The sequence below is a fragment of the Leopardus geoffroyi genome, chromosome D2 (genome assembly GCF_018350155.1).
Source record: "Leopardus geoffroyi isolate Oge1 chromosome D2, O.geoffroyi_Oge1_pat1.0, whole genome shotgun sequence".
Lineage (NCBI taxonomy): Eukaryota > Metazoa > Chordata > Mammalia > Carnivora > Felidae > Leopardus > Leopardus geoffroyi.
Window position 1 is genome coordinate 8,138,405 of NC_059334.1, and position 24,618 is coordinate 8,163,022.

The 24,618-nt window shown below is 43.5% G+C and overlaps 1 protein-coding gene across 3 annotated transcripts; it reads left to right on the forward strand.

Moving 5' to 3' along the window:
• The first annotated feature begins 253 nt into the window (after positions 1 to 253).
• LIPF (lipase F, gastric type) lies at positions 254 to 16,632 on the forward strand. Of its 3 annotated transcripts, none has more exons than XM_045439464.1 (9): positions 254 to 376; positions 554 to 671; positions 1,722 to 1,920; positions 3,789 to 3,898; positions 8,390 to 8,526; positions 10,165 to 10,311; positions 12,781 to 12,852; positions 13,501 to 13,572; positions 16,379 to 16,632. In XM_045439464.1, exons 1-9 carry the CDS (start codon positions 272 to 274, stop codon positions 16,613 to 16,615), a joined length of 1,197 nt encoding a protein of 398 aa, XP_045295420.1. In that variant the 5' UTR covers positions 254 to 271; the 3' UTR covers positions 16,616 to 16,632. The 3 variants fall into 3 exon arrangements, with proteins under 3 accessions (XP_045295420.1, XP_045295421.1, XP_045295419.1); XM_045439465.1 differs by having other exon boundaries at positions 554 to 668; positions 1,818 to 1,920; XM_045439463.1 differs by lacking the exon at positions 10,165 to 10,311 and having other exon boundaries at positions 368 to 376.
• The last annotated feature ends 7,986 nt before the right edge of the window (positions 16,633 to 24,618 follow it).

The window sequence follows — 24,618 nt, forward strand, 5'->3', positions numbered from 1 at the left end:
ATCTTACGTCAGACAATTGGAAGACATTTTTATCAATTCAGGTTTACTCAACACAACTGGAAAACCGAGTGGGAAATGTTCTGAAAGGAATCAAGTCAAGCATTGCGACGCCGATATCCACGTGTCCCAGTTTATTGCCCAACAGAATATAATCCAACCCAAGCCTTTCTCTAGTTTGCGTGAAAGGAAAATTAGCACAAAATACAAGTATGAAGAAAGTGTAATAGTTTAACCAGGCACGGGTCATTCTTCTGTTTCAGGCAAGACCAAAATGCTGTTGCTATTAACAGTGGCCAGTTTGATATCTGCGCTTGGAACCACACATGGTTTCTTGGGAAAATTACACCCGACAAACCCTGAAGTGACTATGAATATTGTAAGTCACTGGGGGGCGGGGGGTAGGGAACCTATAGAACGAGGAGCTACCACCGTGACTTCGAATCACGGTGAGGTGAAGCCTTGACATGACCGATCAAGAGTAACTAACCATATCGGCTTACCAGAAGCGTTTAAAAAGTCAACTAAAACTTAAAGCTGTGTTTTTCCTCCCCAGAGTCAGATGATCTCCTTCTGGGGATACCCAAATGAAGAGTATGAAGTTGTGACCGAGGATGGTTACATCCTTGGGATCAACAGAATCCCTTATGGAAGGAAAAATTCAGAGAATAAAGGTATAACCCTGCCTCCCTCCCTTTTTCTCCCTTCCTCTTTCCCTCACACTTTTCTTCCTTTCATTCTTTCCTCCCCTCCTTCCTCCTTTCATTTCCTCCTAAGGACTTAATGAGTCTTGCTTGTTCTGGAAATGTAACAGTGATGAAACTTTACCTCCGGTCTTCAAAGAGATCACCATCAAGTCAATGAGATAGATACATGGACAGATGGTTACAATAATATGTGACACGTGCTAGACATGTACAGAGAATATTAAACTAGACGTTCTGGCAAAGGTGCCTAACTGGGCTAGCGGAAGTCAAGAAAAAACTTGCTCTAGAAACAAGAACTAAGCTGAGTCCCGGAGATCAAGAAAAGTTAGCCAGAATGTGCGAGACGATTTGAGGCTCATTTCCTGAACAGATAAAGGTCATCTTTTTGGCTATTGCTGCCAAAAATTTATCTTTTTCTCATTGCAAGAAAACGGTGAAGCACAAAAAAGAGTAAAATTCAGCAAGATCACCTATCTATCACTTTACCACTCACAATCCACTTAAATTAACAACATGCTGAATTTCCTCAGAATATAAGTTTTTCATTGGCTTTTGAGATAGAATTGGCATTCAATAAATGGCACGTATTTAAAGTGCACAATTCGAGGGGCGCCTGGGTGGCTCGGTCAGTTAAGCGTCTGACTCCGGCCCAGGTCATGATCTCGCGGTCTGTGAGTTCGAGCCCCGCGTCGGGCTCTGTGCTGACCGCTCAGAGCCTGGAGCCTGTTTCAGATTCTGTGTCTCCCTCTCTCTCTGCCCCTCCCCTGTTCATGCTCTGTCTCTCTCTGTCTCAAAAATAAATAAACGTTAAAAAAAATTTTTTTAAATAAAGTGCACAATTCGATGTGGCTTGTCACTTGAGTAACTGTCACCGTGATTAAGATAATATATTCAAATGGTCAACTCAGTCAAGCAAACGTATTGCATTCTTGTCCTACGAAAGCCTAGTTCTGTCTTCGTGTTTATCTGAGAATAAGGGATGAGTTTATAAAGCTTGAATACACTTTTCTCCCTTAGGCCGGAGACCTGTTGTGTTTTTGCAGCACGGTTTGCTCGCGTCAGCCACAAACTGGATTTCCAACCTTCCCAACAACAGCCTGGCCTTCCTTCTGGCCGATGCTGGTTATGACGTGTGGCTGGGGAACAGCAGAGGGAACACCTGGGCCAGGAGAAACCTATACTACTCGCCAGACTCAGTTGAATTCTGGACTTTCAGGTAAAGAAAAGGGACAATTAAAAATAAATACTGAGTTTAGAAAGCATGGGTGGTCGCGTGCGTGTGTATTCCAACCCAGTCCTATTGTTTTTTAAATTTTTAAGTGTTTATTTATTTTTTGAGAGACAGAGGGAGGGAGAGAGAGACAGAGCATGAGTAGGGGAGGGGCAGAGAGGGAGAGGGAGACACAGAGTCTGAAGCAGGCTCCAGGCTCCGAGCTGTCAGCACAGAGTCTGACATGGGTCTTGAACCCACGAACCTCGAGATCATGACCCGAGCCAAAGTTGGACCCTGACCCGACTGAGACACCCAGGCACCCCCAACCCAGTCCTATTTTAACCTGTTATCCTCCAACAGGTTAAAAGCAAGTCATTCGTATCCTAATCCCTTTTTGGTTTCTTCCATACACCTCCCTGCAAGGGTAGCTTTCCCCCCACGCTTTCTATAGATCTCAGCACCATTATTCGCAGATTCCCTGAATACGCTTTTCCAAATGGAATGAGCAAAGCAACCTGAAACAAGAACATTCACTGCCCTCATCAGATTCCCAAAGGAGCATCCGCAGAGATTCGGGAGGATGTTAAAACTCAGTGGGAGATTCAAGAACCTGGGAGATTCAAGGCTGAGGCGGGGGAGGGAGAGAGTAAAGATCGGGGACACTGTGGAAAGATTTGCACAGGTTTCTGATCTCCGGCCCTCTAGGGCCTCGTCCCTGGAAATTGCAGATAAAAGGGGAAACAGCAGAGATTTCTGTGATGATGCTGAGGCACAGAAGTGCTCTGAGGGTTCCAGGGCCTGAGAGGAAGCCTGTGACTCCTGAGTGATGAGGAAGAGAGACAGGACGGGAGATGACAGATGCTGAAGAGGGCCGGGTCAGTCCAGCTACAAGGGTCATGCTGAGGGCTTGGGAACTCGTCTGAGTGCAATGAGAAGCCACCAGAAAGTCTCCAACAACGGAGTGGCATAATCTCCGTTTGCATTTCCTTTTCTTTTTTATTTTATTTTCTTTTTTTTTTTAATTTTAACGTTTATTTATTTTTGAGACAGAGAGAGACAGAGCATGAACAGGGGAGGGTCAGAGAGAGAGGGAGACACAGAATCTGAAACAGGCTCCAGGCTCTGAGCTGTCAGCACAGAGCCTGACGCGGGGCTCGAACTCACGGACCGTGAGATCGTGACCTGAGCCGAAGTCGGACGCTTAACCGACCGAGCCACCCAGGCGCCCCTCCTTTTCTTTTTTAAATGTTTATTTTTGAGAGAGAGAGAGAGAGAGAGAGAGAGAGAGAGGATGAGCAGGGGCCAAGAGCAGAGAGAGAGGGAGACACGGAATCCCAAGCAGGCTCCAGGCTCCCAGCTGTCAGCACAGAGCCCTAAGTGGGGCTCAAACTCATGAACCACGAGATCATGACCTGAGCCGAAGCCGGACGCTTAACCAACTGAGCCACCCAGGCGCCCCTCCCCATCTGCATTTTCAAAAGCTCACCCTGGCTCATCCGTGGAGAGTGAAATAGAGGGAGATACGATTCACCTGATCAGGCACTGGAACACTGCATACAAAGGATTATTAAATCTGACTTTCATTTTTAGGTATAGGAATAATCCCCATCTGCAGATGCTACCTTGTTTGGATTAAACTGCAGCTGTAACGCTGTGCCTCAGAAATGATGCCATCTGTTTATAAGAAGCCGCCCCTCCAGAGCACCTAATGCTAATGGTCTATCAGCATTAGCTAATGGTCGATCAGCAGCAATGCTTAGAGAACCTAGTTTTCTGTTTCTCTAAGAGAAGCTTAGCTATAAATATGCTCGACTCTTAGAAATTATAGCAAGGAAATGCCTGTCGTTTTATTTTTATTTTTTTCCTTGCAGCTTTGATGAAATGGCTAAATACGACCTTCCAGCCACAATTGACTTCATTTTAAAGAAAACTGGACAGGATCAGCTCCGCTACGTTGGCCATTCCCAGGGCACCACGATTGGTAGGTAAAAGGGCTCTTATAGACCTCCTTCCAGCGGTGGGGCAGGCATATTGGCCATTTGCTGATCGTTTTCCATTCATTCTATGATGTAATGGCCACAACAACCCAGTGACATGGGGACAATTATTATTCCTATCGTATATATGGGGAAGCAAAACAGGAGGGTAAATCATTTGTGCGCACGTAACACAGGTGCAGCACAGAGGGTGACTCAGATACTAGCTCGGGCCATCTGACGGCCAAGCCCACGCTCAGAGACATGGCTTCGCACGGCCTCTGGATTGACCTTACTCCATCCATTCAACCGCATTTATGGAGCACCAGCCATGTGTCCTAAGAATACAGCAATAAATGAAGTACATTAAAATTTCCATCTCTGTACTGCATATACTCTAGTGGGGAGGCAGCGAAGGTAACAAGGATCAAAAAAGTAAAATAGGAGTGCCTGAGTGGCTCAGTAGGTTCAGCGTCAGACTCTTGACTTCCGCTCAGGTCATGATCTCCTGGTTTGTGAGTCTGAGCCCCCACGACGGGCTCCGTGATGACAGCATGGAGCCTGCTTGGGATTCTCTCTCTCCCTCTCTCTTTGCCCCTCCCCTGCTCATGCTCTCTCTGAAAATAAATAAACTTAAAAAAAATTCTTTTTAAGAGAGTAGGTAGGTAATAGTAATGTTACGGGAAACAAATAAATCGGGAAAACCTCTCGGGGAGCATTAGAGGGGATTCAGCGAGTTTAGAGAAAACCACCAGCACTCTCAGAGTAAAGGCATGAAGGAGGTCAGGGTCTGAGCCGTGTGTATACCTGAAAGACTGATGTTCCGGGAGGAAAGGAGGACAAGAGCAAAGGCTCTGAGGCTGCGGCGTGTTCAAGGAACGGCAACGAGGCAATGCATTGTGTAGCTGAACCAGATAGAGAGACAGCGAGAGACGAGATGGAGGGGTGGGATGTGGTTTGAGGAGGGCAGACTGTTCAGGGCTTTTTAATGTTTATTTATTTTTGAAGGGGGGAAGAGGCAGAGAGAGGGAGACACAGGATCCGAAGCAGGCTCCAGGCTCCGAGCTTTCAGAACAGAGCCTGACGCGGGGCTCGAACTCACGCACTGTGAGATCATGACCTGAGCTGAAGTCGGACTCCTAACCGACTGAGCCACCCAGGCGCCCCAGGGCTTTTTGACTGTTGCACGGATTTCAGCTTTTACTCTGAGTGAACAGGGAAACCACAGAGTTTTGAAGAGAGGAGTTCTAGCATCTGACCTCAGGATCCTCAACAGGATGGGAAGGTACAGAGTCCTGTGAACAGGATCCCTCCAGCTGCTGATGGAGAACTGGGTTAGGGAACCCAGCTAGAGGACCCTTAGAGTAACCCACCCGCCTGAGACTTGACAGTGACCTGGCTGAGGGTAGGGAGCTGTGGTGCACGGTTAGTTTCCAGATATTTTCTGGAGGGGCAACGTACAGGACTTGCCTCCACAGTGGATATGGGGTGTGAGAGAAAGAGAGGAGTCAAGAATGACACCAGGATTTGTGACCTGAGCACCTGAAGTCATGAAGACACCCAAACCCCGATGGCAAAGGCTGTGCGAAGGGCTGATATGGCACCAGGGAACGGGGGCTGCATTCTCTAGCTGCTGACTCTTAGATACCTGCCGGAGATTTCAGTGCAGGGCCAAGCAGTCGAGTAATGATACAAACCTGGGGTTCAGGGGAGAGGACTGGACTGAAAACACAAAATGTACACGAGACAGGATGCAAAGGAGTGAGGTCAGACAGGAAAGAGGAGGTGTCCCCCGACTAAGGCCTGGGCCGCTCTTAACCTGGAAGATGAGAGGGAACCAGACAATGATCCTGGGAAGTGATGGTGACAGAGCCCGGAGGGAAGCCAGGAGTGCCTGGTGTTCTGGAAGTCAAGAGGAGAATGTGTTTTAAGGAGAAGGTGGTCAACCGTGGAAGAGGCTGTTGAGGAGTCAGGTGAAATGAAGTCTGAGAAGGGACCATGGCACTTGGCAGCAGGAGAGGTGACCTTCCTAAGAGCAACCTCAGAGGAGTGGCTGGGATGTGAGCATCTAGTGAGTTCAAGAGCGCATGAGAGAAAGCCAGACAGGGAAGGGAAAGGGTGGAAGCGAAAGGGGGCGGAATAACAGTGTGTTTTTACGCCACTCTCGGCTGATGGCCTGAGCCCGTGCCATGATTCGAAGCGATCGGAACATCCGTGTCTAGACACAGATGCGGGGAAGTCGATGAAGGTGGCGGTGGGCGCTCATGGGAATCCTCTTCCGACCGCTTGCTCTCCTACAGCACGGATCTCCCCTAGACAATTTGAGACAGAGAAAGAGGTCTGAAGAAGAGCTTCCGGGTGTCCTTTGTCATTGTGGCATACAGCATGTTTCCAAGGAGATGAGGATTCGTATTCGGGACGTGTACATAAACACTGCTTGAGCGAAGGCCAGAAAGGCGGGCGTAGCAGGGGAAGAAGCTGGGACGTGATGCAGTCCCCAAAAAGTCCTCAGCGCACTCTGTCTGGGATGGCTTTTCAGAGTCTTTGAGCGAGACGAGGTGGCTGGGCCTTTTTACCCACCTGTTGGCCAGCCATTCAATGCAGGCGGCCCTGGGAAGAGATTCTGTTGAATTCTTTGAGAACCCTGGATTGTCTTGAGCAAAAGCAAAATGAGAGAGGAGCTGCTGGGGTTGAATAAATGCTTCAGACGTGTAAGGAATCCAGGCAGGGCAGCACAGCATCAGACCCACATGGCCCATAATCGACTCACACTCCTCTGTCAAAGAGTGGCAGGTGCTCTAGATTACCAAAACTTCACCCCTTTAGTCTCCAAAACCACACAAAAATCCCATCATTTGGAGGGAAATCTGCCTTTGACTCATGACACACTTCTGCCTTTTTTTTCAATGTTTTATTTCTTTTTGAGAGAGAGAGGGGAGGGGGGAATGAGTGGGGAGGGTCAGAGAGAGAGGAGGACAGAGGATGCAAAGCAGGGGCTGCACTGACAGCAAAAAGCCTGATGAGGGGCTCGAACTCACAAACCATGGCCTGAGCTGAAGTCAGATGCTCAACCAGCTGAGCCACCCAGGCGCCCCTACACTGCTGCTTTTTCAAATAGTACACACCGAACAGAGTTTAACCTTTTCTCGATGATCTTGGGTCCTAAAATTATTGCCTTGAGATACACTGCAACAGTGTCCTTAGGATTTGTTGAGATAGGACTGACACTAAATAACTCCCAATGACCACTCTTTGGAGTCAACTGAATTAAATGGGATCATTCTTCTTTCTTACGAATGGATATCTTATCATTGCTGTCACCCCACTCCTATTCTTCTGGAAGGTGTTTCTAATCTTCTGTGTACTGGGAAGTTAGATAAGCACCCTTGTTAGAATTGCGCATAAAATAGGATTGTTCATTTTGAGCCAGCAAGTGTATTCTGAGAAGTCACCTGTCTTGACAGTGTGGGGACCTACTGACACCCACGCGGGTTCTTCACGTGTGATTCTTGCTTTCTCTGGGTGATATGCTGGTTGTAACCTGCAGAGTTAGGCAATCAAGTAAAGAATCCCGTAATAAATGTAGTCTTCTTGAAAGACCATTCTTCCTCAAGTAAAATTAGGCTGTATATTACATAGGTGACGTAAGTGTCTACATTTGAAACTTTTTTTTTTTTTTCAGGCTATTCTTGTGTCTAAAAAAAACCCATTATTAACTGTGGGGAGAGATTATCCTATGTAGTTTGACTGTATAGAATTTAGCTCAATAACTATTTGGTCACATCCTAGTCTACCAATATGCTACTGTTCATAAAATCAGTTAATTACAGACAGGAGCTGAGTAAATTTACCGTGTGTAGACGTTTGAATTATCTTGGCTACTCACTTGTCCAGCATTTACGATATGCCTCGTGTCCTGGTAAATACCTTCTATAATTCACCTCACTTGGTTCCTAAAAAACCTAATGAAGCACTCATTATTATCCCCATATTTCGGATGAGAAAACTGATGCTCTTAGTTTTAGGTGACTCCTCCAAGGTCACAAAGCCAGTAAACCACAGAACTGGGATTCAAATCCTGTTTGGTCAGATTTCAAACCTGTGCTTTTAATCTTCCCACTTACATACCCTACTCATCTGCAATGCTGATGATCTCCCTGAGATGACACGCATTTGAACTCATCAAAATCCATACATTGTATACATCGCTTTTGTCACCATTTGATTAACCTAAAGTTAGCCTATTTTCGAAAGTCAGATAAAAGAATTTATTATGACTTTTGAAAAGTTCTAGCCTCATGTTCCCAGACAGTCTATGAGAAGAAAACAAATCTATGAAAATCTGATTGCTCTGAGCAAGCAGAGATGGTCAGTGTCTCAGGTTGTCGCTCTTAGTAAATGGCACTTGGAGAAAATCCAAAATAATGTCACGCTTGTAACACACACGCGCACACACACGCGTGGACCTTCTTCCCCGATTCCTTGTTCTATTTCAGGTTTTATTGCCTTCTCTACCAATCCCAAGCTGGCTAAGAAAATAAAAACTTTTTATGCGCTGGCTCCTGTGGCCACTGTCAAGTACACCAAGACCCTGTTAAACAAGCTCATGCTTCTTCCGTCATTCCTCTTCAAGGTATGTGATTCTCTTTAATTGAATCTAAGATAACAAATCGCCCCTGGGTTTCAGAGTGATGCAGACAGAACAAAATTCCCTGGGGTGGTTTCCAATCACGTTTTTACCCAGGAGTGGGGAGGGACGCATGCGCGTTTTATTCCTTGTGCGCAGGCGTGGTTTATTCCGTGTGCGCGTGCGTGTGTATTATTTCTCGGCTAGCACCGACCGCCGTTGAGTCCCCGTTGAGCCGCTGAGATCCCCGTTTGTTTCCGCGTGTTCCGTTACTTTCCGAGGGTTAGCAACTCCGGGAGTGTGGGTGCTCCCTCACAGACGTTCGGTTTCCTTCAACCTGTGTGAAAGCCGCGATTCCACGCCAGGGCGGGGAAGGGGAAATAAGAACAAAACCACACAGTCGAAAGAAGAAGCGTAAACTACCCATCGGGGAGAAAACCAGGAAGAGGAAGGGTAGAAAACAAAGGGAAGGGGAGGGAAAAGGAAGAAGAGCGGAAGAAGGCAACGCTTGGCGAGGCCAGGACCTTGAGGCCCTTCATCAAATGCCCTTGGCTTTCCAACGCTTTTCCTAAGAGTTTCCTCCTTTAGTGGGGTTCCAGAGGACTGGAGCATGGGTCGCAATAAACCGGAAGTGCCTTGTATAGGCGCCTACAGGGGAGGGAATTCGTAATCTTTGTTCTTCCTACACTTAATCCCCTCCTTCTCCCCCCTGCAGAAACCAAGGCTCACATACACAGACACAACATCCTTTAGAACAGTTTTACATCAGGCTGTAAAAAGTCATGATGCTATTTCCTCCTGCGGTTTTGTACTATTCATTTCTTTTCACTCCGAACGAACGTGTGTGTGTGTGTCGCAAGCCTAAGCGACTTTACCTCCAAACTACATCTGTAAAGCTTCTATTCAGAATGTGAAAAATCGTAATGACCTTGAGTATAATTACTGGCTGCGTTGATGCAGACATTTATTACCTCCTTGTGCTCTGAGGCTCTGATAGGCGATGTGGACAGATGGTTTTAAAATAATAATAAAAAGCACTAGACCTTAAGTCAGGGGCTTGAGGCTTGGGTCAGGATTCTAGCTATAATCCGGTTCTACTTAGCACAAGCCCCTGACTCTTTGTTAGCCTCCTGTTTCCTCATGCAGCCTTCTTCTTTCCTCAAGAAGACTTGAAGCACATCTTTCAATTGTCTTTCAACCCATGCAGTCCTGGCTTCGTTGTCTTTCCAAAGGCTTTGCTGAAAATATGGCTGAGTCACCATTTCCGCTCCTGATCTTTTCATGTTTTATTGCTGAAATCACGTATCTCGGCGCTCAATTATGACATTCTGCCACATTGTTTTATGATCTTATTTCATAACGCTTAGTAGCCCAACTAGACTATGATTCTTTGTGTCTTATACTTCTCAGCAGCCAGTACATTTCTCGGTGGAACCATAAATACTCAGTATGGAGCATCGGCCCTATCCCCTCCACAACTATGTTGTGGGAATAAAGTGAGAAAAAGTTTTCAAGATTCCTAAAACAACATAAGATGAAAATCCCATCAGCCTAGTCGCACCTATACCAGGAAACAAGACAAATTAATGCGTCTTTTCTGTAGCTTAATTTTTGGAAACTTCTAACGATGCTTTTGTTTTTCAGATTATATTCGGGAACAAAATATTCTACCCACACCACTTTTTTGATCAATTTCTTGCCACTGAAGTGTGCTCCCGCGAGATGGTGGACCTCCTCTGTAGCAACACCTTATTTATCATTTGTGGATTTGACACTAGTAACTTGAATATGGTTTGTATGCATTGACATTTCTTTTTTTTTTTTTTTCTTTTTGCATTGACATTTCTATTCTGAAGATTTTGAGCAACACTTTGATGACTTGTCCTACCATCACTTAGAAATGATCATTCAGGGCGCCTGGGGGGCTCAGTCGGTTATGCGTCCGACTTTGGCTCAGGTCATGATCTCGCGGCCCGTGGGTTCGAGCCTCGTGTCGGGCTCTGTGCTGACAGCTCAGAACCTGAAGCCTGCTTTGGATTCTGTGTCTCCTTCTCTCTCTCTGCCCCTCCCCTGCTTGCGCTCTGTCTCTCTCGCTCTCTTAAAAATAAACATTACACAAAAAAAATTTTTTTAAAGAAATGATCATTGAAACACCTAGGAATAGCTTCAGAACTGTGTCCCGGCCATGTAGCTCAGCCCAAGGGAAGTCACACCGTTGCTCCCAGTTTTGTTCCCTTCAGCTCCCTGCTGTCACCCAAGGGCCCCCTAAAGTAAACAGCAGGTAGAAAAAATAGTAGATGGTGAGCACTACTCACTTTTGACGACCTAAATAATTGGCATCATATTTAAATTCTGTGAGGGGAGGCATTGAGCCATATGTTTTGGCAGGCTTCTCTGTAGGAAAACAATGCCTAAGCATTGAATAAATGTTCTTTATAAATATTCTTAATGCTAGGGCACCTGGGTGGCTCAGGGGGTTGAGCGTCTGACTCTTGATTTCCATTCAGGTCATGATACAACAGTTCATGGGATCGAGCCCCATGTTGGGGCTCAGTAAAAAACTTTAACAACAACAACAACAAAACTCATTTCAGAGAAATTATGTTAGCGCTCGTCCACACTCTTTATCTGCTATTTCACTTGCTTTGCCTTGGGTAGGGGTTTTAAAGTTTATTTATTTTGAGAGAGAGAGAGAGAGAGAGAGAGAGCATGAGTGGGGAAAGGGCAGAGAGAGAGGGAAAGAGAGAATCCAATGCGGGCTCGAACTCATGAACCGTGAGATCATGACCTGACTGAAATCAACAGTCCAACGCTTAACTGACTGAGCCAACCATGTGCCCCGGATTGGGGTTTTAAGACTGCAAAATGCAGAATCAAAAGTAGTTAAGAGTATGGAGTCAAGCTAAGAGGCTAAATTCAAATCCTGTTTTTGGAGCTGACTTACACTCATCTTCTTGGTTTGCTTTTCCACAAAATGTACCATTGTGGAGATTAAATGAACTAATGTGTGGAAGACATACAGAACATAGTTCAAAGCACATCACTCATAGCAATAGCACGTTTTGCTAGTGATACTATTATATATCGACAATTATCCTCACTCAAAATTGTCAGTTTAGTTACATACCCTTGAGCACCTAAAAAAAAAAAAAAAAAAAAAACACCAAGTGCATTGATAAGACGATATAATTCTACCTACAGGTACCTACTCACTAAACAACGTTTATTGGAGGCACTACTAAGGGTTGTAGCTACTGGGAACACAATGGTGAAAAGACAGATATGTTCCCTCCCTCATGGAAATCAAGGACATTCAGGTCTTTTTCTCAATGTTAGTCAGAATCTGTAGATATTTTTAAATATATACGAACAAAGGGAACTTTCCTTAGTTCCTATTTTTGATGGTAAATACAAGCCTCATCCTTCTCCCTTGGAAGGGAGTCACTCTCTTTGGCTCTGGGAATGTCTGCCATTTTGTATGTGGAGCTCAACAGAGTAGTCTACCTTTATCACACCAAGAAAAGGCAGACCAAATTACTGGGTTCCATCCATAAAAGCCTTATGAGAAAAATAATAATAAAATAGATACATGAGGAGGCAATTAGAGAGTTCATCCTCTGCATGAAAATTATGTGAAGAGATACTTCGTTCCCCTATGAAGATGGTCAATTTGTTTGATCCTATCCATGGTCTTCGATACAGTGGAATCAAGACCCACCATGAACTAATCTATGCAAGATGAGATGGGGATTTCAGTTTGTTGTCCGGGGTCTGACCAAGGACACTGATAAGACGGCAGGATGGCATAGAGATTATCAATGTACCATATATGTATACTGACTATCACATATATGGCGTATACATACATACGTCTAAATATATATACATAGATAGGTCTGTAGAGCAAAAGGCTTGTGTATGGATGTTACATTTACTGCACTCCGGCACCGGGTAGGGAAGAATGAAGAGCTGAGACGTTAGAGAGCTAGATTAAAGTCCCTGGCTCCACCCTGATACAAACCATGTGACATTGGCCATTTCTCGAAACTTCTTGGGAAGTCTTCTCATTGAGTAGCCACTGACCAAACAAACTGGCTCCTGCCATTGTCCCTTGCAAACTCTAAACTGGCATACAGCCGTGTTGCTCCTATCTTTCGGGTAAACCCTACCCTTAAACACCTGACCTGGATCAGAACAATTTCAGTCTTAGGCTATTTTTAAGAAACCAAATATACATCAGTGTCTGTGTTTGCTTTCTAGAGTCGCTTGGATGTGTATCTGTCACATAATCCAGCAGGAACGTCGGTTCAAAACGTCCTCCACTGGTCCCAGGTATCATTTCTCAAATACTATTAAAACCTCTGTTGTGTGCCTGAACCCCTGGCACTTTACCCAAAGCACATTCATTTTTTTTTTTAGTGTTTATTTTTATTTTTGAGACAGAGAGACAGAGCATGAGCACAGGAGGGGCAGAGAGAAGGGGAGACACAGAATCCAAAGCAGGCTCCAGGCTCTGATCTGTCAGCACAGAGCCTGATGGGTCTCAAACCATCACGAGATCATGACCTGAGCCGAAGTCGGACGCTTAAGCGACTGAGCCACCCAGACGCCCCCCTAAAGCACACTCTTAAGATAGTCTGTCATATACTCCTGGAAGGGAATTTTTCTGCCATGTGGCTTGTTGCTGATAATAGCTATCAATCCATGTGAATGGAAATCCTCTGAAAACAATCACTTTTGGGAGCAAAGAAATGAATGATTTTTAGGATGTGGCATGCAAGAAAAACATATTTCAAGCAAAGCTATATTTAAATTTGCATAGATATCTTGTCCTAGATGATGAACAGTGTTGGTTTTTTGGAAGGAGAAGAATGTTTTTCAATAACTGTTTACATTGGAAGTAAACTTCGTAGAAAGCTTTGATTTTCACACAGTGAGGAGAGTTTTTATTTCTTTGTATTCTTAACTTCTCTCCATTAGGCTGTCAAGTCTGGGAAATTCCAAGCTTTTGACTGGGGAAGTCCGGTTCAGAACATGATTCACTTTCATCAGGTAAGCTTCTTGAAGCTAAAATTATTCACATTTTGAAAGACAAAGATATAAAAGGTTTGAGATGACATTACAATAATCATGCATACACTTTCCAAAGGAGTGTTAGTGCCCAGACTCATCCTTAAGGAAATTAGAAAGTGGACGATAATTTCCTTAGAATCCTGTCATCAGACCAGACATCGCGCCGTGAACTCCTGCTCCAGTGGCTGCACTCAGGGTACCGCACCACCACGTGCGAGGAACGTTCTAGAACACATCACCCCTCACCCTCTTGCACAGACTTGCCCTGGATCCTACACCCCAGCACACAGTTCCCTCCTTCCGGAAATGCAATTCTCTGATACGACAAGCCAATAATTGGAACGGCTTGTGAGATAAAGCTGAAATTTCTGGTCTTCTTACACAACACCCTTTCCTTTGTCGAAAGCCAGAGAAGTGATTCCACCACATTCCAGATGTAAGATGTTAGGGTGGCATGTTGGCAGGTCAAGGCTGAGATACCTGTCAGCAGGCAGGGGCTTTGTCTAAAGGCAGGCACGCTGGCCACCCCTTGCACTCGCTGCAGCACAGAGAAGCCAGGCTTTGGAGTCCATCCTATCTGGGGCCCGTAGGCGTTCAGATAGGAATTTCTTCATCTCTCCACCCAGATGTGGAATGAGACAATCTCTTCCAGCCCTCAGCACAGGGTGCACCCTCAGACCATCACTGGCCAAATTTGAACAGGAGAGCCACCCTGCAGTTTTGGTAATCCTCTCCCCTTCCTTCTGACCCCACCCCAAGTTTTCCACCCAAGTATTGGTGGGGAGCCTCCTGATCTCCATCTGCTTCCATGACTCAATGTTTAGAAGGGATTTCTATCTCTTCACCACAATATCGTATGTGTAGAGAAGATGCCTCCTGCTTTTGTGCCATTTTCGAGGTCTTTAAAGAGGGTTTTCTCACAACACCATCAGATCAAGCATTGTTGAGATGCCTTTTCCCCGACCATCACCTCCACAAGGCCCCACAACACAGACTTGGTTTCCATCTACCTTTCTACTGGGCTGTACCTACCAGCAGACCCAGGCACCCATCTGGGAGGACCTGGAACACCAAGTCCCAAGTGCACCCTCCCCCCCCCCCCCCAGCCAAGCCTGTCACTTAAATTAGTGACACTAATTTAAGAGCCAGAAGCCAGCATCTAGGAAACCCTTTGAACAGTGGAACATGAATAAAGGAAAGTAGATTTATTATTACAGATATTCTCTATACTACTCTTTTCTTCACTATAATAAAGTGTTAAAATACTGTGAACAATTATATATGATTCATTATTTTGCTATGACAAGTTGGCTCTTCTGTAAGGTGAGAATATAGAAAAATTTGGTATGTTGGATAGTATTCTTGAGAACATGATCGGAAAAAACCAACAAAATTCTCTGTTGATAGTGGTGAAATTGGTAATGGTTTGCTTATTTCCTTGTCCTGCTTTATTAACCTTTTTAAAATGTGTGTGTAAATGGTGATTTTCTAGAAATGCAAATGGGGCTGATGATAGCTTTTATCACAATTTGATCCAATATTTAGAAAAATCAGGTAAGTATTCAACAAATACAACCCCTTCACTGAACTGACTGACCTACCCACTGACCCTACTGATACATCAATACGAAGCCAAAATAAATGACTCAAGACATTTCAAGATCATATTTTAGAGGGCCTGGGTAGAAACAGTCAATTACAGTTAGAATCCAGTCAAATCCACTTCCTTTCACTTGGGTAGAAATCTAAATTTTTAATTTGTAAGAATTGTTATCTAAAGCCTTGCTATTCAAGGCCATGGTCCAGGACCAACAGTGTCAGCATCACTAGGAATGCAGAATCCTGGCCCTTCCCCCAGATCAGAATCTTCATATTAACAAGATCCACAGGTGATTTACAGGCCTGTTAGAGTTTAAGAAGCACTGACCTAAAACATAGTGCATCTACTTTGCGCTGTGGATAAGGGTGACTTTCTCTGAGCAATGACTGTTAAGAATCTTCTTAAAAAACTAGGTCATGCCATTTGCAAAACATGGATGAAAACTGAGGGCTTGCTACTAAGTCAACTAAGTCAGACAGAGGAGGATACATAGTGTATAATCTCACTTCCATGTGGGATCTAAAAACAAAAACAGCAGCTGAGTTCATAGATACGGAGAACAGTTGGTAGTTGGCAGAGGTGAGGGGTACAGGGTTGGGAAAATGGCTGGCGGTGGTCAAAAGGTACAAACTCCCAGTTCATACAACAAGTAAGTCCTGAGGGTGTCACGTATAGCATGGTGACTGTAATGAACAATACCATATTGCGTGTTTGAAAGTTGCCAAGAAAGTAGATCTTGAAAGTTCTCATCACAAGAAAATAAATGGCGACTGTGTGTGGTGGTGGACGTTAACTACACTTATTGTGGCAATCATTTCATGATATGTGCATATATTAAATCATTATGTTGTACACCTGAAATTAATATAATGTTCTAAGTCAATTATACTTCAATAAAGTATCTAGGTCGGCTAATGTTACATATATATGTGTATACATACATATATACGTATATATACACGTATATATATATACGTGTATATATACGTATATATGTATACACATATATATGTATGTGTGTGTGTATACACATATATACACACACATACGTATAATATATATTAAATAATATATAAATATATTATTATATATTAAATATGTAAATATATATTAATTTAGCCAAGGAATAAATATTTAAAGTGCAGCTACCTACAAAACTGAGATTCTTTCTGTCTTGCATTTTAGCCCACACCCCCCTACTACAACCTGACAGACATGCACGTCCCGATTGCGGTGTGGAATGGTGGCAATGACTTGTTGGCAGACCCTGAAGACGTGGACCTTCTGCTTTCCAAACTCCCCAATCTCATTTACCACAGGAAGATTCCTCCTTACAATCACTTGGACTTTATCTGGGCCATGGATGCCCCTCAAGTAATTTACAACGAAATCATTTCTATGATGGGAGAAGATAATAAGTAGTTCTAGATTTAAAGAATTACCCGTTTATTTTTCCAAAATTAATTTCTTCTCTCACACATGGTTCTCTATAATGCTTTGGGATACGGTGATTCTTCCCGTAATTTTGACTTTAGAAATATATTCGCATCAATAATCTTTCCGTTTATTGTTTCGGATTTAAAATAATTTTAAGGGGCACCTGGGTGGCTCAGTCGGTTAATCGTCAGACTCTTGATTTCAGCTTGAGGTCACGATCTCACCGTTCATTAGTTCAAGCCCTGCATCGGGCTCTACGCTGACAGTGCAGAGCCTGCTTGGGATGTTCTCTCTCTCCCTCTCTCTCTGCCTCTCCCCTCCTCTCTCTCTCTCTCTCCCAAAATAAATAAAGGAAAAAATAAACAAATAAAATAATTTAAAAAAATTTTTGTGCTTAACATAGGGTGCAGAAACTCTTGAAAGAATAGATTCCTGGAGAGGCGAAACGTCTCTTCCGGCCTTCCCATTCCATGCATCTGCTAGACCCAACCTAGAGCATGAGACACGAGTGGTGAGTGCTGCCAAGAGAGGGTCCAGGGGTGGAACACTGATGCTCCCCGTGCGTGTGTGAGATCGAGTACCCGGTGCATCGCCTTCTATGGCCTATAACTGCTGCAGCCCATTCTCTCCCTCTCCGCTGCGTATCACGTGCTGTTTTGCGTATTTACCTCCATGAAATGGCAAAGCAAGCTATAAGCTCAATCAAAGGCAGCTCACTCTCACTTCCTAGAGGGAAGAGACCAACGGGTAGCCCTGGGTCTGGAAGTTGGGGACAAAATGTGTTGTCTATCCCTTCTGCTCTTCTATCCCACATCCGTGGACCTTGACCACAAAACGTGCAACAACTAACCACAAGATTTTTCACGTCACTGCCGCCATCCTGGCAAACACGGGATCCAGAAGCACGCCCACTACTCTGTAAGTCAGAATGTGCTCTGTAAGTCTGTCACCAGCTGGTGTGCCACCCACCCACCCCACCAACAAAATGTCTCCTCCAAACGTCCAAGATCTCCAGTAAGCACGGTCTCACCTGGGAAATTCTACCAACCCGGTGATATTGTGACCTCGTATTTTATACAATGAAGCTTTTTGGGTCACGCCTAGCATGCTATGGTCGGGCTTAATGGGCAGAAAATACATATGCGATCAAGACTATCTGGTACCCACGTTGTGTATAGAACATAGTGGGTATTCACAAAACGCTGTTAATGTTTCATTATGTTACACTGCGAGGTCCCTCAACCTTTGCTAGAAAGCCCGAAGCTTTCTTGTTCATTTTATCCCCTGTATTTTTCAAGTGGAAACAAGAAATTGGTCAAAGAAGATCACGTAAAAGCCTTGATTTCAATATTTCAGTGAACTTTGTTGGCGGCCTTCAATAAACTGACACGAGGGTCTCAGTGCCTAGTGACTAATGTTCATGGTGGCATCGCTGGTTAAGGAGTCAGATGCTTCATCAACTCTGCCTTCTCAAGAGAAGAACGACCATCAAAGCGAACTCCGTTTCTTTTAGTCCGCATTTAGTAAACGCGCACAACTCTGGTTTTAGTTGTTGAACCCAAGTAGGTATATAGTTTATAGAAATAAATATATTTCTACTAATATCTCTCATTCCTAAATCTGAACAGTCAACATCCCAGCTGACCTTCAAGGATTTATTTCACTAGTTACTACCTAGTTCCCGTAGTAGTTTGAAGCAAATTTGAGACATTATATATTTCACCAATGAGTATTTCAGGATGTATTTCTGGAAGATAAGGTCTCTTTTTATTTCTTAATTTTTTAAATGTTTATTTATTTTTGAGAGACAGAGAAAGCACGGGGGAGGGGCAGAAAGAGGGAGACAGAATTCGAAGCAGGCTCTGTGCTGATAGCAGAGAGCGGGATACGGAGTTCGAACTCCCCAACTGTGAGATCATGACCTGAGCCGAAGTCGGATGCTTAACGCACTGAGCCACCCAGGCGCCCCTGACAAGGTCTCTTTTTAAACATAACAATACTATTACCACATCCAAAATTTCCTTAATATCCTTAAACATCCAGTCACTGTTCAAATTTCCATTTGTCTCAAAAATGTCAATTTTTTTTATAGTTCGCTTGAATCAGGATCCAAATAAGCTCCTCGCCTTTTTATTGGTTGATGTGTCTCTTATCTCATTAGGTCTACAGGTCATCTGTCCCATTTCTTTTTATTTCTTTGCATTTTTTGGTTGTTGTTGTTAGAGAAACTGTCTTTTGCTTGTAGCTTCATACCAATGAGATTTTTGCCGATCATATTTAGTAGTATTATTTAACATGTTCCTCTCCCCTTCTCATGTCCCGTAAGTCAGGAATTCTTAACCCCAACACGACTGACATTCTATTTGCCAGATAATTTTGCCCAGATAAGCCTGGGCTTTATAGGTTTTTGCAGCATCCCTGGTCTTTACCCACCAGATGTCAGTAGAACACACGCCCGAAGTTGTGACAGTTACATAGTCTCCAGATGTTGTCAAATACCCCCTTAAGGGAAAAACTGTCCCCCCTCCCTGCCAAGAACCATTCTCGTGGGGGCGCGTGGGTGGCTCAGTCGGTTAAGCATCCGACTCTTGTTTCCAGCTCAGGTCATGATCTCGCGCTTCCTGGGTTCGAGCCCCCATCGGGCTCTGTGCTGGCGGGATGGAGTCTACTTGGGATTCTGTCTCCCTCTCTCTCTGCCCTTCCCTTGCTCTCTCTCTCTCTCTCTCTCTCTCTCAAAAATAAATAAACATTTAAAAATTCTTTTAAAAAAGAACCGTTCTTGTAAATTATAACTTTGGTCACATTAAGATCTGTTTTAGAAAAACTACTTCAGAGACCGAGGATCATAATGCAAAACTGCTCCTCTTTTAGGAGGTCAGGAACCATTTCTCTTCAGTCCCCAGATTCAACTGTTCACTAGGGGCCAAGGAGTGGTGATGGTCTAAGTGAATCAATTTTTTTTTTCATTTATTAGCTTGGATACTTCCATAGGAGAGAATTTTCTTCCTGTATTACTTGGCTACCACAAAATATATGCTTCTTTCCCTTTTTCAATTTCCAAAATTAATTTTCCTTCTTTTAGTATCATAATAAATTCACGGCCCTTTGCATATTTGATGTGTTTCAATTCAATGCAACTTTTATCCTTAGTGATATTAAAATCATTCCCTTTTATTGCTTGTGAGAGCCTCTATGAATGGCTCCATCGTCCTTTTGACCTAACCCCTCATCTTGTGTATTTGCCTCCCCTGCTCTGGAATCAATTTTTTCCCTAAGAAGTCCTGGCTCCTTTGAAGACATCATATTCTAGGGGCACCTGAGCGGCTCCATGGGTTGAACATCCAACTTTTGATTTCAGCTCAGGGCATGAGCCCAGGGTTCTGGAATTGAGCCCCACATTGGGCTCCGCACTGAGTGTGGGGCCTGCATGGGATTTTCTCTCTCTCCTTCTCCCTGGCTCATGCTCACTCTCTCTCTAAAATAAAAAAAGATATTTTTTTTAAATTTAAAAAATCATATTCTAGGGGCGCCTGGGTGGCTCAGTCGGTTAAGCAGTCGACTTCGGCTCAGGTCATGATCTCGCGGTCCGTGAGTTCGAGCCCCGCGTCGGGCTCTGTGCTGACAGCTCAGAGCTTGGAGCCTGTTTCAGATTCTGTGTCTCCCTCTCTCTGACCCTCCCCCATCCATGCTCTGTCTCTCTCTGTCTCAAAAATAAATAAACGTTAAAAAAAAATTAAAAAAAATCATATTCTAGTAGTGAGGGTGATCATTGCTATTGAGTTGGTCATTGTCTTTGGGCCTTTAAGACAAAATACATCAGGCGTTCATATTCATTTTTCTGTCAATTTTGTAAAACTATCAGCTCTTCATCTCCTTCTCCACCATGATACCTGTGAACACACAGTGCTCGAACGGTTGCAGTAGTATCTCAAATGGCCTTCCTTTCTCTAGTCTCCACGCTTAATATTCCAAACCGATCCCTAACATCCTCTTCGACTTCCTAAATTCAAATTCCTCAATTTACCATCCCAACTCCTCCTAAATCTAGAGTTCCTTATCTATTCTAGCTCTTCGGCAACTACTTTATCCAGTAGCCTCCCTTCCAGTCCAATCATCTCTTCCTCATGTCGCAAATACACCTCTTAACTTGCACCTTCACATTGTTGTTCACAGCCCCCTCCAGAATTCTTTCTAATTTATTTTGGGGTTGCCAGTAGGTTTCCATGTTCTGTGCATAACTCGCATTGAAGACCAATACCTATGAACAGAGAAGTGTGTTGTAATTTAAAACTCACCAGAAATAACATGACTCAAAATTGTGAACATCATGGGGCTTTGAAATTAAAAGAGATCTGAAGCAACCACCGGCTTTAATTCCAGCATTTTCCCAGGGAGGATATTAAAGTTCACAGAGGTTGAGTCCCAGGACTGGAATCCACATATCCTAGTGCAAGTAATCTTCTCTGTTTGCCTCACAAAGCTGACATAACTAGCTCTGTCATGTTGCCCAGATTAAACGTGTCTAGAGTTATCTGAGGGAAGAAATGCTGAGGATTTTGTGATGCATTATTCAGGGTCGTCCTGCATGTCTGGGTGCCTAGGCTCCAGACACATTTCTGGTGAGAAAATCGCCGGGCGAATGTAAGATATCTCTGGAAACGTGCAAGAAGGCAGAACTAGCTGGATAGATGATACATTGAAAAAGAAGAAGTGGAGGCAAGAAAAAAATCAAGAGAGCAAGATATTGCAGGGATGGCATGGGATTTGTACCTCCCGATGTGCACCTGCTCTGTTTCAGGTGGGCATTGTCCTAGCCCAACTCGGAGGTTATAAAAGCCACATACACTCTAAGCTAACAGGAGAAAGCATTCAAGGCATACACATAAGAGGCCACTCTAGAATTTTCTTTTGAAAGCAGCACTCAAAAAAACAAATCGAGATGTGGACAAGATGAGCTACTTAAATAACCCACCCTAAGAAGTTGGTTTTCAGGCAGGTTGCTGATGAAAGCAGTGAGTGCAAAAAACATCATCGAGGACATTCAGTTAAAGCTAAATAAACTGTAAAACATTTCAAGGCCTCGTAAGAAGGCGATGTCATAACAAGGTCTACAGTGAGTAAGGATACATGGGAACCTAAAACTGAATGGATTGTAGTCAGTTTGCAGGTAGAGAAGAATACATACGTTGTCAAGAAAGCAGCAGAACAAAACTGTCGTAAACATGAACGAGGAAGTCAACGCGACCTGGGTTCAAGTGCACATCGCTGATTCATTTTGCGGAAAAAGGAGTTATCTTTCCGAGACTCCGTTTTCTCCGGTGGAAAAAATGAAAGCATTGACTTCACAGAGCTGCTGTGAGGTTTTCCATATTCACTCATTGAACAAATAAATATCCATTGTGTGGTTTCTCTATGCCAGACATTTAATATAAGTAGTAGCACCCAATCAATATCACCCAGTATTATTTGTATACCTCCACGACACTCTGTTAAGGTCATCTTTCTTTGCTCTTATATTCCAGATAATCTTCTCACAGTAACTTAGCTTCAGGACACAATAACTACTAAGTGAGAAGTTGTGAGAGCAGCCAAAGTAAGTGTCTGCTCTACTCCACAGCAGGTCATTTCTCTGCATGCAAAGCAATTGATATTCTGGCTCTTCGGGTCTTTTCTGCGATTTTGGTTAGCATAAATCAGTTCCTCAAAGCCTCATTATCTTTAAGTAAACTAATGAAGTCACAGTAATAAAAGCAGGAAGCCCAAGTTTATACACAGTTATGGAGACCAGTTAGACACAATCTTAGGAACCAGCTGGCCTCCGTCTGATTATTTCATTTAAAAATTTTTTTTTTCAACGTTTATTTATTTTTGGGACAGAGAGAGACAGAGCATGAACGGGGGAGGGGCAGAGAGAGAGGGAGACACAGAATCGGAAACAGGCTCCAGGCTCTGAGCCATCAGCCCAGAGCCCGACGCGGGGCTCGAACTCACGGACCGCGAGATCGTGACCTGGCTGAAGTCGGACGCTTAACCGACTGCGCCACCCAGGCACCCCTGATTATTTCATTTTAATAATTATGCAGTTTACATTCCTTCCTGAATGATACCTCTCTGAATTTTAACCATCTGGTATAATTATTTCAAGATGGATTTCCAAGAGTGAAAAGCATTGGGAAAATGTTTTCCTCTTCCTGTGTTCATTTGGTTGGCCTGCTCATTCTTCCCAGCTTCTCGTCTATCGTCTATCCCTATATTGTTCAATTTGTGTCACTGTAGCAAGGTCAGTCCCTATGAAGTGCCGAGGTACAATATGCCTGTGGAGAATCAAGTGACTCTGTTTGTGAATCCTTATCTCCTTATCATAACTGTATTAGCTCAACTTATGAAACACGGAAGACTATATACTCATTGTATGTGTGTCTAAAAATATATCTCTAAGCGTAAATATATATATTTACAAATACCTGAGCTCTTGTATTTACAAATACGTGTTGTATATTTTATATGTGTATAAATATACTTGTGTACATAATACTCTTTGTATAATATACATATACTTATAAAATTATATATATATTCATACACACATATACTACTTAGAATATACATATATATTCTATATATATGTATATTCATATATACATATATATTCTATACATACATACACACATATACACTTAGAATGTGTGTGCACAGACACAGGAACACAGTCAGAAAAAGAATCACTTGGGTGCACCTGACGCCTCAGTCAGTTGAGTGGCCGACTTCAGCTCAGGTCATGATCTCACGGCTCATGAGTTCGAGCCCCACATTGGTCTCTCTTCTGTCAGCATGGAGCTTGTTCTGGATCCTCTGTCCCCCTCTCTCTGCCCCTCCCCTGCTTGAGCTGTCTCAAAAATAAATAAACATTTTTTAAAAAGCTATAAAAAAGAAAAAGAATTACTTTCCCTTGAATAAATATTCGGCCAAAAAATTTTAATTATCTAAGCGTTAATATATCCTTTCTAGTGACCTAAAGATTCTGTTTTACATCTTCATTTTGAAGCATCTCATCGCAAAATGTGGCTGAACTTATCAAAACAAGCCCAAATGGGTCTACTAGATTCCATTTTTTAAAAGGTTTCTGGTTCAGGGCACCTGGGTGGCTCAGTCAGTTAAGTATCCGACTCTTGGTTTCGGCTCAGGTCATGACCTTGTAGTGAGTTTGAGTCCCGAGTCAGGCTCTGTGCTGACAGCACAGAGTCTGCTTGGGATTCTCTCTCTCTTTCTCCTTCTCTCTCTCTGCCGCTCGCCCCATCTCAAAGTAAAGAAACTTAAAAAAAAAGTTTTAAAAATTCAAAAAAATCTCCTTCTTGTTCTATGAAACCTGTTCTGCTTGTAGAAAATACTTATATTCATTTAATAAGCTTAAATTACATATAATATGTTGATATTCATTTAATAAATATTGACATTCAATAAATAATTACAGAGCTTCGAACGCCTGGGTGGCTCAGTCAGTTAAGCATTGGACTCTTGATTTCAACTCAGGTCATGATCTATTGGTTCCCGAGATCGAGCCCTGAGTCAGGCTTTGCACCGACAGCGTGGAGCCTGCTTAGGATTCTCTCTCTCTCTCTCTCTCTCTCTCTCTCTCTCTCTCTGCCACTCCTCTCAAAATAAATATATAAAACATTAAAAAATGTTTAAAAAATTATTACAAAACTTGACATGACACTATTCTAAGTGCAGGAACAAAGGACAAACCTCTTGGCCTCATAGAACTTACATTTTAGTGGTAAAGGTTGATAATAAGATATAAACAGGCATATATTATGGTATCAGGTAATAATAATCACTGATAATAAAGATAGAGCAGGTAGGGGAGTGGGAAGGACACAAGGCACTATGTGAAATGGAGTGATCAGGACAAGTCCCCTTGGGAAGTGACATCTGAGCAGAGAATGGACCAGAGTGGGAGAGATGCCATTTATGTGAGTGACTGGCCC